The 14,294-nt window shown below is 42.4% G+C and overlaps 1 protein-coding gene across 5 annotated transcripts; it reads left to right on the forward strand.

The window, feature by feature from the left end:
• The first annotated feature begins 1,383 nt into the window (after window positions 1-1,383).
• Window positions 1,384-14,294, forward strand: LOC136506588 (uncharacterized). Of its 5 annotated transcripts, XM_066501504.1 has the most exons (22): window positions 1,384-1,736; window positions 1,879-4,237; window positions 4,666-4,857; window positions 5,097-5,297; window positions 5,629-6,087; window positions 6,339-6,539; window positions 7,019-7,471; window positions 8,182-8,274; window positions 8,374-8,562; window positions 8,640-8,831; window positions 8,941-9,429; window positions 9,514-9,708; window positions 9,817-10,167; window positions 10,300-10,372; window positions 10,466-10,572; window positions 10,705-11,529; window positions 11,618-11,986; window positions 12,107-12,188; window positions 12,291-12,400; window positions 12,738-13,193; window positions 13,315-13,647; window positions 13,729-14,294. In XM_066501504.1, the coding sequence occupies exons 1-22, from the start codon at window positions 1,599-1,601 to the stop codon at window positions 13,971-13,973; spliced, it is 8,112 nt and encodes a 2,703-aa protein (XP_066357601.1). In that variant the 5' UTR covers window positions 1,384-1,598; the 3' UTR covers window positions 13,974-14,294. The 5 variants fall into 5 exon arrangements, with proteins under 5 accessions (XP_066357601.1, XP_066357597.1, XP_066357599.1 ...); XM_066501500.1 differs by having other exon boundaries at window positions 8,182-8,562; XM_066501502.1 differs by having other exon boundaries at window positions 8,182-8,562; window positions 8,643-8,831.

Below are 14,294 nucleotides of genomic sequence, written 5' to 3' on the forward strand. Positions count from 1 at the left end.
TAAAACAGAGAGCGCTATAGTTTGAACTGAGCAATACCTCCTCGATCCCTGTGTGGGTATGAATTTGTCTTTAACTTCTGTGGGAGAGCCCAATGCCCCAATCGTCCTGACCGCGACAAAGCTCCAAACGCCTTTTCGTTTCCCATAATCCTCCCAATCGGCTGCAGGAAGGAAGAACCGAGCTCGCCCTAGCATGATCTTCCAGAAATCAAATAAAAATCAAATAGCTAGCGACTCTTAAATGGCTAGTCTAACATGATCTTTCAGAAACAATTCCCTCACAGCTCACATAACTCTCCAGTGCAGTATTTTTTTTATATTTCTAAGTCTTATTTAGCTAGCTATTTTCAAGTTGTCATTGGGGACGCCCTAAGAGCAAGTATAATAACAAGCTGTAAGCAGGCTAAATACTAAGGTGGAGGAGAGAAGAGAGAAGAGGGAGGAGAGGAGAAGTAGGTTGTAAACTTACAGCCGGCTTAGACACAAGAACCGAAAAACTCCGTGAGAGAGATAAGTATGCCATATATTAATACTGAAGAACTCACTATTATACGAGTGCACTAACAGTCTGATCGGCTGGCCAGCCCTCTCACATAAACACTGTTCACATGAACCAGCCAACAACACTTCTCTCTTATGTAAACGAATCAGCAACGATACGAATCAGTCAACCGAACGTACTGTAAAAGGTATGTCGTAACAATCCTTTTAACCAGCCATCAGCTGTTTTATTAGCTTTGCTCAAAAGCTCATCGGCTACTTTCACCCTGTTGGAATGGAAAGTGATACGTACAGGAAGTTATACGTACATCTAGACTCTCGCACCATCAGGCAAATGACACATGGGGCCGACCGTGCCGCTCCGTTCTACGGGCCCCACATAGGAGTGGAACAGCTATACACCGCTTCCCATTCCCAGCCGTACGCTCCCGCGCGCCCGCTCACCTGCCGTCGCACTGTGGGCGGCGGGAACTCCCAAATTCGAAACCTGCCGCCTCCTTCACCCTGGTGGAATGGAAAGCGATACGTACAGGAAGATATACGTACATCTAGACTCTCGCACCATCAGGCAAATGACACATGGGGCCGACCGTGCCGTTCCGTTATACGGGCCCCACATAGGAGTGGAACAGCTATACACCGCTTCCAATTCCCAGCAGTACGCTCCCGCGCGCCCGCTCGCCTGCCGTCGCACTGTGGGCGGCGGGAACTCCCAAATTCGAAACCTGCCGCCTCCTTCCGCTACAAGCCTCCGCGCCGCTCCCACCGCCACGGCGGCCCCACCGCGCTCACGCTCTCTGGTCCCACCGGTCAGTGTACGAACCACCGCTCTAGGAGGATTAGGAGCACGCGCCCTCGGTCCCCCACCCGAGGAGCCGCCACGCACACCTCCACCGCCCACTTCAATTCCCCAAAAAACGGCATCTCGGCCGCCGTCCCGCCCAACAACAGTACGAGACAGGGGGAGCAGTTCGTCGCGTGTCGCGCCGCCCGCCAATTCGAACGGGCGAGACCGGGATCCGCACCGGAGCCGCCGGAGAGGAAGAGATGGCCAGGCCGTGGTGATCTCCCGCGGGGCTGGAGGTGCGTGCGCGGGGATGGATCTCGCGGGGATGAAGCGGCGGGAGCTCCAGGCGCTCTGCAAGCGGCACGGCCTCCCCGCCGGGGGCTCCAACGCCGACCTCGTCGCTCGTCTCGAAGCCGCGCTCTCGGTGAGGACACCACGCGCTACCCCCGTAAGGCAGTAATCCTCGTTGAGCCGCCAAGTGCTCGTGGAAATGCTCCACACGTTCGATTTGTTTTTTTTTTCTATGAAAATGTTTCGCGGTACTGCTCCTTCTAATGCTGCTGTTGGGTTAATTTCCCTTGTTGTTGTAGGGGACCGCTAGCGCGGAGGAGGAGGTGGCCGGAGTGCCGGCGAGGAAGGGGTGTCTGAAGCAAACAGACGGAGATGCTGCCGAGGCAAAGAAGGTTACTTTTGCGGCGGAGGAAGCGAAGGCAAGGAGACTGAGGTCTCGGGTCATCTGGTCGCCTATTGCCCCCAAGACAAGGGGAAAGTCTGCTCAAGCCTGTACTGACTCTGCTGCTGCTGCTGCTGAAGATAGTATTTCTGCAGAGGTGGTCGCAGATGTCCCGGTGAGGCGGTCCAGGAGGAATTCGGTGTGTGCTGCCGAGGCTGAGGAAGCAGGAGAGGCTGTTTCTGTTGATAGGAAGCGCAAGCGCAAGAACCAGGAGAATGATGAGAGTGTCGCTATCAGTGCTCAGGTTGCGGTTTTGTCTAGAGTGACGAGAAGGTCAAGTTTGGCGGGGGTTGGTGTTGTGTTGCCTCCTGTTGGTGAGAAGAAGAGAGGCAGGGGAAAAGCGGCTGGTGGTAGTATTAAACTTGTTGCTGAGGTTCAAGACAGTGAGCCTGATGTGCAGAATTCGGCTCAGGTGGACGTATCAGCTAGGATTACAAGATCTCGCGCAACAGCACCTGTTGTAATGTCACCCACTGTCGTTGAGAACAAGAGGAGGAGGAAGACCGGAGATGCACAAACAAATTTAGAGCTGCCTACAGTCTCAGATGTGCCTAGAAATGATGCTCCTGTCACCAGGTCTTTGAGGAGCAGAGTTGTCCAGGTTAACAACAGTATGGTGGACGAAACTCACACTGCCAGGCAGCTGGAAAACAAGACGCAACCCAGTAGGCTACCTACTCGTAGGCATCAACAGGTTTCATCTTCTGTGGAGGACAAAAATCAAGAACAAACTGCTGCTCCCAATAAGGCTCCCATATTGAGGCGATCAGGGAGAAATCATTCTGAAGATGCTGAGAAGCAGCCAGAAGTTAAAGATCCAGTTAAGCGATCAACACGTAAATCTGTTGTCCTAGCTACACTTGAGAAAGAGGAGAATGATCTAATTGAAGAAAAGAACCCTGAAGCACATGTTAGGAGATCAATGATGAAATCAATTGTGCCGGTTAAAGATATCAAAGGTATTGGTGAAAAGATTCAAAATGCTAACAGTGAAGATGTGGTGAAGCAAGCAGCAACTAAAGGACCTGTTAGGGGATCGAGACGTAAATCTGTTGTCTCAGAATTGCATAAGAAAGAGAAGGGTCTCATTGCAGAAAAGAATACGGAAGCACATGAAGGGAGATCAATGCGGAAACCTGTAGTGCCAGTTAAAGATATTAAAGCTGTTGTTGAAGAAATTCAAAATGCTAAGGGCAAAGATGTGGAGATGAATGCTGAGATGAATGTTAGGAGATCAACACGGAAGTCTGTTCTTCCTAATATGCTTAATGAGGAGAACCAAGATCACAATAAAATTGTCAGAAATGAGAACTTTCAAAGTGGTAAATGTCAAGATGATGAGAGGCAACAGAAAGTAAAGGAACCTATTAGGCGATCAAGGCGGTCTGTGGTTGCAGTGCCGTTTGAGGAACAAAATAATGGTCTTTATGAGGAAAAAATATCAAAAATTCCTATGAGGAGATCAACACGTAAATCTGTTGCTCTTAATGAAGTTGAAAAAGTGAGCATGAATGACACTGAAATAGTTGCACGGGAACCAGAAAGAGTTGGTGAAGAGGGCTTGAAATTGAGGAAGCACAAAATTTCTTCGCTGGAAATATCCTCTTCAGCTAATGATTCCAGGAAGATGGAGGATTTTGATGGACAGAAATTCAGGAAGCAGCAGAACGCACAAATCTCAAATGAAAAAGGTAACACAGGGGGAACACTGCAGGCATCAAATTCCACAACTTTAAAGGGAAGGTCTTCAAAGAGGAGACGGACAACTGCTTCAGAAGAAGTGAGGTCTGTCAAGGAGGCAAATGATGACATAAATATCAGGGAAGCAACAAAGGATGCACACAAAGCTACTCATGAGAATAAGGAGTCTGGTAGCAGAGTTCAAGAATTTGGTCAGGTTAATGCCACAACTCAAGAGCACTCTTCAGGACCATTGCTTGTAACAGCGACACTCACTGAAGAAATTTCCACAGCGCAGAGTGTACATGTGGTGATACCTGGGTCAGAATCTGGTGACAATTCAAATGAAAGTTCAGATAAGAGTAAGCAGGAACATTCTGACATTCAGGCTGTTGATAGCCATTTATCTGAAACAAGTGGGGAATTAGACCAGTCATCTTGCATCGCTGGACTAGTTCTACACAATTTTGATGCCTCAGAGGACAAATCATTGATGAGCAAAGGCGAGGTTAACATGGGTGCTAATGACATGCTAGGTAATTTATTTCTGCATTGCCAAATTTATAGGCTTTAGCTATGTCCAATTTATCTGTTGTAGACAATCATCACCACAATTATATTTTATTGATCTTCTTTGTATGCTCAAAAGCTGGCATCTAACTACCTTATTGATTTTTTGATGTTGTAATTAGCTTTGCCCATTACTGTCTTGTTATATACTGAAAGGCAACCTTTGTCATTGCAAAATCACCAGATGGCATATAACTACCTTATTGATTTTGTGATGTTGTAATTAGCTTTGCCCATTACTGTCTTGTTATATACTGAAAGGCAGCCTTTGTCATTGCAAAATCACCAGATGGCATATAACCACCTTATTGATTTTGTGATGTTGTAATTAGCTTTGCCCATTACTGTCTTGTTATATACTGAAAGGCAACCTTTGTCATTGCAAAATCACCAGATGGTTTATCAATTGATTTCACTGTTGGAGATCGTGAAGAGCAAAGCCCTGTATCCGGAGAAGGGAGAGTTGGTTTGGAAGCAAATGCCAGCGAGCCTGGGCAACAGAACCTTGCTAACGTCAAGCCCACTGGTCTCCATGCCAAAAGTCTGCAACATGATACTGACATAATAGCTGAAAAGACTGATAAAGGTACAACTGGATTAATCCTATATCCATAACTACTTACTGATTTAGAAGATAATATGTATGTTAAACATCTGAATTCACCTGTGCCAGCTAATTGGTACATGCATTTTCAATTTTGTTGGAAGGTCAAAAGTCAAAACCTGCCATATAATTTTTCACTGTTTTTTCTAAAGAGCTTGTACTACTTACTGATCTTGTTGCATGATTTTCAATTCACTACATTAAACTTGCAAAATCTCCAGATGTTTTGCCTATGGCTTTCCTTATTGAAGAGCATGGAGAAAAACATGCAGTGAGCCCTGTAGCTGTTGAAAAGAGCGTCGGTTCGGAAGCAAGTGCATGTGAATCTGCAGGAAAACCTCTAACTGGCATCTTTTCTAATGATCTCCACACCAAACATCTGCAACATGATTCTGATGTGCTAACTAAAGAGACTGGTGAAGGTAATATTGCATTAATACTTGTTCCACAACTTGTTACGGATCTCGGAGATGATGATGAAAAGTTGTGTCGTCTGCACTGTGTTTCATTTACCAATTTGAAACATACTGAGTTCATCTATGTCAAATTGAGGGTACTTGTATTTCTAATTATTTTTAATAGGCTTTCTGTTTCTTCTATCTGCAACAGCTAGGCCTATGTTCCATTATCATTTGTTGTCTTATAACTATCTGACCTATTTATTTTTTCTATTCTGAACACAACCTTTGGTTCTTGTGTAACTCTTCACTAACGACCTTTGTCCTTTGCTAATACTATCATACTATTGATCAGCTTCTGGAGCTGCCCGACCAATATCAGAATCAGATACTAATCCAGAAATTCAATGTAATGCTGAAGAAAGCATTCGAGCTGCTGATCTTGGGAAATGTCCCAGCAGGGTCAGCAAAGGGAACCCTTATTCGACAAGTCTGCCCTTGGAAAGTGCTGCTGATGATTGTATTCTTCCAGTACTGAATGGTGATAAGGGATGCTCATCAGATGGAAGACCTTCGTCATTTGGTCTTGAGTTTCTGTTTGCAGAAGCGTGCGAAGAAAGCTATTCCAAAAATATAGAAAATACTGTTGGAGATTGTGAAGAGCAAAGCCCTATATCCGGAGAAGGGAGAGTTGGCTTGGAAGCAAATGCAAGCAAGTCTGGGGAAAAGAACATTGCTGATATCATGTCCACTGGTCTCTACGCCAAAAGTCTGCAACATGATACTGACATAATAGGTGAAGAGGCTGATAAAGGTACAACTGGACTAATCCTGTATCCATAACTACTTACTCCTACTGATTTAGAAGATAATATGTATGTTAAACATCTGAATTCACCTGTGCCAGTTAATGGGTACTTGCATTTTCAATTTTATTGGAAGGTCAAAACTCAAAACCTGCCATATAATTAATTCACTGTTTTTCTCTCTCTAAAGATCTTGTACTACTTACTGATCTTGTTGCATGACTTTCAATTCACTACATTAAACTTGCAAAATCTCCAGATGTTTTGCCTATGGCTTTCCCTATTGAAGAGCATGGAGAAAAATATGCAGTGAGCCCTGTAGCTGTTAAAAAGAGCGTCGGTTCGGAAGCAAGTGCATGTGAATCTGCAGGAAAACCTCTAACTGGCATCTTTTCTAACGATCTCCACACCAAACATCTGCAACATGATTCTGATGTGCTAACTAAAGAGACTGGTGAAGGTAATATTGCCTTAATACTTGTTCCACAACTTGTTACGGATCTGGGAGGTGATGATGAAAAGTTGTGTCGTCTGCACTGTGTTTCATTTACCAATTTGAAACATACTCCCTCCGTTCTAAACTATAAGTCGCTTTGACTTTTTTGGTACATCCATTTTGCTATGTATCTAGCCATATATTATTTCTAGATACATAGCAAAATATATGTACCAAAAAAGTCAAAGCGACTTATAATTTAGAACGGAGGGAGTACTGAGTTCATCTATGTCAAATTGAGGGTACATGTATTTCTAATTATTTTTAATAGCCTTTCTGTTTATTCTATCTGCAACAGCTAGGCCTAGGTTCCATTATCATTTGTTGTCTCATAACTATCTGACCTATTTAATTTTTTCTATTCTGAACACAACTTTTGGTTCTTATGTAACTCTTCACTAATGACCTTTGTCATTTGCTAATGCTATCATACTATTGATCAGCTTCTGGAGCTGCCCCACCAATATCAGAATCAGACACTAATCCAGAAAATCAATGTAATGCTGAAGAAAGCATTCGAGCTGCTGATCTGGGGAAATGCCCCAGCAGGGTCAGCAATGGGAACCCTTATTCGACAAGTCTGCAATTGGAAGGTGCTGCTGATGATTGTATTCTTCCAGTGCTGAATGCTGATAAGGGATGTTCATCAGATGGAAGACCTTCGTCATTTGGTCTTGAGCTTCTGTTTGTAGAAGCATGCAAAGAAAGCTATTCCAAAAATATAGAAAATACTGTTGGAGATTGTGAAGAGCGAAGCCCTATATCCGGAGAAGGGAGAGTTGGCTTGGAAGCAAATGCAAGCGAGTCTTGGGAAAAGAACCTAGCTGATATCATGTCCACTGGTCTCTATGCCAAAAGTCTGCAACATGATACTGACATAATAGCTGAAGAGACTGGTAAAGGCACAACCAAATTGATCCTGTATCCATAACTACTTACTGATTTGGAAGATAATGTCTGTTAAACATATGAATTCACCTGTGCCAGTTGATTGGTACTTGCATTTTCAATTTCATTGGAAGTTCAAAACCTGCCATATAATTTCTTCACTGTTTTTTTTTCAAAAGATCTGTACTACTTCTTAATCTTGTTGCATGATTTTTCAATTCACTATAGTAAACTTGCATAATCTTCAGATGTTTTGCCAATGGCTCTCACTATTGAAGAGCATAGAGAAAAATATGCAAAATTGTGTCATGTGTTCATATGCGTTAGTGGCTTAGTGCTACTGCTAAAACCATGTTAACTATCTCCAATGGAGCAAAATTGAAATATCGAAATGGGTAACCACTGAAGAATCCTGAACTCTGTTGACAGTAGACACATGTCTAGTGCATATTGAACTCAGTTGACAGTAGACACAGCTAGGCCTATGGTTTATTATCATTTGTTCTCTTATACTATCTGAGCTATTTATTTTTTCTATTCTGAACACAACATCTGGTTCTTGTGTAACTCCTCGACAATGCATTGCCTTGCTGACTGAGAAAAAATTTGGCCAGTGGTCTTTGTCATTTTCTAATGCTATCGTACGATTCATCAGTTTCTGAAGCTGCCTTGCTAATATCAGAATCAGATACTAATCCAGAAATTGTCTGCAATGCAGTTGCTGAAGAAAGCATTCGAGCTGCTGATCTGGGGAAATGTCCCAGCAGGCGCAGCATAGGGAACCCTCTTTCGACAAGTCTGCACTTGGAAGGTGCTGCTGACGATACTAGTCTTCCAGTAGTGAATGCTGATAAGGGATGTTCATCAGATGGAAGACCTTCGTCATTTGATCTTGAGTTAATGTTTGCAGAAGAGTGCAAAGAAAGCTATTCCAGAAATGCAGAAAACAGTGCTGTAGAAATTGATGGTGGAGACAAACCTAGCACCCCTGTGACACCTGGTTTCTATGTGCAATCTGATTGTCTGGAAGATGAGGATGTGCAACCTACTGAATGTGATGCTGACAAGAAACTTGATGATGATGAAGGTGTCGTAGAAGGTATGAATCCTTCATAACAGCTTCTGATATTAATTGGCCACTTATATTTTTTTAATGTATCCTTTCCCCTTTCTCAGCAGAAACTCAAGAGAAAAGTAATGATCAGCATGTTCCTGCCAAGACTGACCTAAACATGAAGTTAGACAATGAACTTTCTGGTCCTGGTACGGAATCAAGTTGTAGCATTACTGAAAAGAACGCAAGGTTTGTTGCAGATAATCTTGATGAACAAGCTATAATTCTGGTCCAACATGGTGATGTGCAAGAAGGTAAGCATCCATTTCTATGATAGCTGGATTAGTGGATAGTGAGTGTATCAGTTCCAGTTGTACTATCTGGCTAAGTGTTGTTTGAGAATAATACATAAATGTGTCTCAGGTGACCTCAAGAAACCTTCACCATGTTCAACAACACCAGAGTGTAAACATAAATGTGGTTTGCCTGAGGAAACAGTATTGCCCCCAAAGAACACGGGATCTCTATCAAGTGCAGAACAATCACCATTTGGCCTGGAGTCTTTGTTCTCACCGGAAAACATAGATGAATCTATGAGATTTGCGACAGCTCATACTAAAAATGGATTTGATGATTCAAAAGATTGCCATGTCAAGTCTGCACTCGAAAATACTCTTGTGTCTGAACCTTTTTCACACCATGAAGGTATTTCCAAAAATGATGATCGTATGCATACATCCCAGAAAGATCATATAATGGCAGGTATAGACATCACATTTGATGGTGGAAACAAACCTAGCACCCCTGTAACACCTGGTTTCTATGTGCGATCTGATTGTCTGGAAGATGACGTGCAACCTACTGAATGTGATGCTGACAAGAAACTTGATGTTGATGAGGGTGTCGCAGAAGGTATGAATCCTACACAAGAGTTTCTGATATTAATTGGTCACTTATATTTTTGTAATTTGTAATGTATCCTTTCCCCTTTCTCAGAAGTTTTAGCTCAGGAGAAAAGTAATGATCAGCATATTCCTGCCAAGACTGACCTAAACATGAAGTTAAACAATGAACTTGCTAGTCCTGGTACAGAATCAGGTTGTAGCATTACTGAAAAGAACGGAAGGCTTGTTGCAGATATTCTTAATCAACAGGCTATAATTCAGGTGCAACAGGGCGATTGGCAAGAAGGTAAGCATCCATTTTATGGTGGCTGGATAAGTAAATAGTGAGTGTATCAGTTCCAGTTGTACTATCGGGTTAAGTGTTGTTTGCAAATAATGTATAAATGTGTCCCAGGTGACCTCGAGAAACCTTCACTATGTTCAGCAAAACCAGAGTGTAAGCATGAGTGTGATTTGCCTGAGGAAACAGTATTGCCCTCAAGGAACACGGGACCTCTACCAAGTGCAGGACAATCACCATTTGGCCTGGAGTCTTTGTTCTCGCAGGAAAGCATAGATAAATCTGTGGGGTATGGTGCACTTGCTTCTGCAACAGCTCATACTGAAAATGGATTTGATGATTCAAAAGGTTGCCATGTGAAATCTGCACTCGAAAATACTCATGTGTCAGAACCTTTTTCACACGATGATATTTCCAAAAATGATGATTGTATGCGAACATCCCTGCAAGATATTGGAATGGAAGGTATAGACATCACACTTTTTCCCCTCTTCTATAGTACCCCCCTTCATAATTTCCTTGGATTCCTCCAAACCTATAGAAATGAGGTATTTCCTGCCATTTAAGTGGTACCCATAAGAACTGTTCATTTTTTAGGATTACCAGAGGCTAACCTTGATGAAGAACGGGTCCTGTCAGTCTTTTCATTGGATGCAAAGCACATAAAGGAGTAAGCTTATTTTTTTGTCGTACCACTAAAAGTTCATATGTAATGGGAATGGTATGTGTTTGATTATTTTAAGATGGGAAATCAATTTTGTAGGGTCATTAATTTTGAGGAAGTGGCTTGTGAGGGTGAAGGAGGTAAGAAGTTTGTCCATTCTGAAGAGCTTAAAGCTTCATCTGAGAAAACAAATGTCAATGGGCCAGGTACATCCTTTATTGATTCTACAGTTCTAGACCTTTGTTCTTTATACAGAAAATTAGTGGTCTCTCAAGACTAAAAGCATTCTTGGATATATTTTAGATTTGACTATATTTTTTATACATAACCTACTGCAGATGGCAATGCACATGGTATTACTGATGCTGTACTGAGCAGTGCACTGCACACTCCTGACAGTGACAACTATGAGATATGTTTGGGTTCCAATACTGACGTGCTGCATCAGGGTCATAATGATCAATGCAGTGATGACACAGAAGATATTATTGAGGATGCCTCTGCCAAGTACATAGAAAGGGGAATTGTACTACTCTCAGGTAAAGAAAGATCAAATTTAAAAGATGGGGAACTTAACTCCAAGTTGGAGGGAGCAAAAGTTGTGGAATCTGGTCTTTACTTCAACAAGGATATTGGTAACATTTTAGATAGTGAATCAATCAATGTTGAACAACGGGTTAAAGTACACCATAGCTCTGATCTGTCTCACTCGGATGAACTGATTGGGTGTTCCAATACTGAAATGCTGCGTCAGGGTCACAATCATAAAGATCGATCCAATGTGGATAGGGTAGAGCAAGTTGCTTCTGAACCCTGCACAAATGATATTGTTGAGGCTGCTGCTACTGCCAAGTGCATAGAAAGCGGACAGGTGCTGCCCCCATCTGAAGAGAGGTCTAATTTGAATGATGGGCAGCTTAACCCCAAGCTGGAAAGCCCAAACATTATAGTATCTGGCCTTAACTGTGATAAAGATGTTTGTAATACTTCAGACAATGGATCTATTGTGGCCGTTGTTGGTGAAAGAACTCCATCTGGTTCTGGTTTACCAGAAGATTATCCTAAGGATCATTACCCACGACAAGAGCTTTCAGATGTCTTCTCAGTGGAATCATCTCTTCAAGGCACTATATTTGGGAAGACAATTTTTTCTGGTGTAGCAGGTTAGTAACTTCATGTGATTTATGAACCTGAAGCCGTCTTAAACTATCAGTTATCAATTAATGTGTATTTTTTAAAATGATGTATCAGGAATTGGGAATCCTTCATCAAGTTTAGCAACTCCTGATTATAAATATGAAGGTGCTTTGTCTGAGGAAGCAGTGTGCAGAATGAAGAATTATACTGGAACTAGCTCGGTAGATCCCAGACACTTAGTCATGGACCTGCAGTCTCTTTTCTCGGAGGGAAGTACTGAAAAGTCTGATCTGCAAGATAATCTTGCATTTCCAGGTGCTGAGAGCGGAAGGGATGAACGTATCATTTGCCATGTCGAGAGACTAGTTGACACACATGTTTCTTCTGAACCTGATACATACCAAGGTCCTTGTCGAGATCTCAGCAGACATGAAGAAAGAGAGAGTTGCGTGTCTGTTCCCATGCAAGTCAAAGAAAGTGGAGGTAAATTTTATTTGTGTGCTATCAAACTTCTCATTTATTAAGTCTTCATGTCGTGCAACATCATCCTGTCTAATCCTCATAACTCACATAGAAATAACTGAATGATACTGTTTTACCTAGGGTTCTTGAGGTCTAGCCACATGAAAGGTTCACTTACATCAGTCCAGATTGATTTGGCTGATGATGCCCATCTTATTGAAAGGTAATTTTGTTTTGCATTACTAAAGCTGCAAATGTTATGAACCATATGTGGTCTCTCCTTTAGTCTTTTTGACCTTGCAATCAGACAATCACTGTACCACAGGGATATTGTTGCCACCGTGGAAGTGGTTTGTGAGGAGAAAGTGGAAAGAAAGTCTATGCCTACTTCAGATAGTGATATCCTCCAAGAAAAATCATACTCCAATGGACATGGTAAGCCTGAACTTGTTTGCTCGCTGAGGGAAAGATGCTTTGTTGATATCTGTATTGTTTGGCATAGTCCAGGGTCCACTAAAGGGAATTTTGACTTCTAGTTTATATTGTAATTTGTCAAGCATATAAAATATAAGAACCATTATACTTCCAAACTACTTTCAGACAAAACTATTCAAATAAATTTTATGTGTTGAAACCCAAAATGGTAAAAGGTATTGATTACCGAAGTTTGGATGGTTTAACTGCATGCAACCAAAGACAACACTTATTTGGCACTGGGCGGAGCAATAGATTTTATTTGTGTATGGCCTCATGATTAATTCTCTTCTGTTAGGAATTTGTCAATCTTGCAGCCAGAAGCATTTAATTGAAGCAAACTCCAGGCTATTTAGTTGTGGTACCGAAGTGGTCCATCAAGATCATAAAGAGTGCAACGAACCTAATGAAGGTAAATTCAGTCCAAAAGCCCTTGTTGAAAACATGACTGAAGATGCACCAATTGAAGGAATAGGAAGTTCAATGATGGCGCCCTTGGTTGCTGGAATGTCAGAAATACCTGATGAGCAGCTTAACACTAAGATGAGTGATGAAAGTGAGGAACTCAGCTTTAGCTGTGATAAAGACACAATTGAAAATTTCTGTACTGGGCCAGCCAAATGGGATCTGTACCCATTGCCCAAAGACTTCCATATAGACTCTTGCCAGAAACAGGAGGTCCCAGAAGTCCTTTCTTCACCTAAATCTCCTGAAGAATCCGCGAAATTTCAGTGTGCGGGTCTTTCAGGATCAGGTTAGTTATAATGATTTCGTTCTTATATATTCTTGAATCTTGACTCATACATAGACTTTAACAAAGTTATCTGCAAATTTTTCTTCTGTGTATTCTCTCATTCTAGCTTTTACTATGTCAGGGCCTTGCCAGCAGCATGTGAATGAAAGCACCAGTATGCAAGTGACTTGTAATATTGAACCGCTCTATCAGGATCATGAGGAATACAATCAAAATAATGAAGACCAAACCCCTCCTGGTATCCCGTCTAGCAGCGTGCCTGAAGCTGTAGAGATTGAACAGTCAGAAATGGAAATAGGTCTGATCCCTACTGCAGAAGCATCAGTGTTGCCAGTTCCAGATGAGCGGCTTAACAATAAGCTGGAGGGCAATGAAGATAATCACCCAAATGATCTTCCTGCTCCAAGATCTGAACAATCTGCATATTTTCAGAACAATGACTTGGGTTCAATAGGTATGATATTGGTCCTGACTTGTTCATATCTTTCGACATGATGTGTTGCTCAATTTCTCACTGATGTTTTTTTTGGTATAGATGAACTCCGTACTAAGCTGCAGAGTTTCAAAGTTTCCAGCACCGTAAAAGGAAGCTACATCGCTATGAGTGCCCCTCGTCCGAAGCCTAGGGACAGCATGAGTCAATCTGCAATCGTGCTGCTCAGGAACATAGAGAACACACCTGCTGTTAAAGCTGGCCATCCTGTCAAGCCGAATGCTGATGGTAAGGACTCATCAAGGCGAGCGCTGCAGCCCATCAGCGGAAGACCAAGGGAGCACTGACATATGGTAGGTCGTGGTTCGTTTGTTAGTGTATCGTGTCTGTGTTCAACCTTTGGTTGAAAGTTAGGTGTTCATCTCACGGAAAACGGTCCTGTGTATTTGTGCAGCGTGTTGCGACGAAGCTGCTGCGTGCATTATTTAACCTAGTGTGTGTGCCCATTGTAGTAGAGATTGATCGAGTTGTGTTATGCAAGTGGCTAACCAGGTGTTAACCGCTGTTTGGATCTTAATTAGCTTAAACCAGTCGTGGTGTTCGACGATTTTCGTTTAAATATACCTATGTCACGTTGATTGGTCTTATCGATCTCTTGCAATGGGGAT

Source organism: Miscanthus floridulus, chromosome 15 (assembly GCF_019320115.1).
Source record: "Miscanthus floridulus cultivar M001 chromosome 15, ASM1932011v1, whole genome shotgun sequence".
Taxonomy (NCBI): Eukaryota; Viridiplantae; Streptophyta; class Magnoliopsida; order Poales; family Poaceae; genus Miscanthus; species Miscanthus floridulus.

Coding starts and splice junctions, on each gene's coding strand:
- LOC136506588 (XM_066501500.1), top strand. CDS start 1,599: ATGGATCTCGCGGGGATGAAGCGGCGGGAGCTCCAGGCGCTCTGCAAG. Junction 5,298..5,628: donor AACTAAAGAGACTGGTGAAG/GTAATATTGCAT, acceptor ACTATTGATCAG/CTTCTGGAGCTGCCCGACCA. Junction 8,563..8,639: donor TGATGAAGGTGTCGTAGAAG/GTATGAATCCTT, acceptor CCCCTTTCTCAG/CAGAAACTCAAGAGAAAAGT.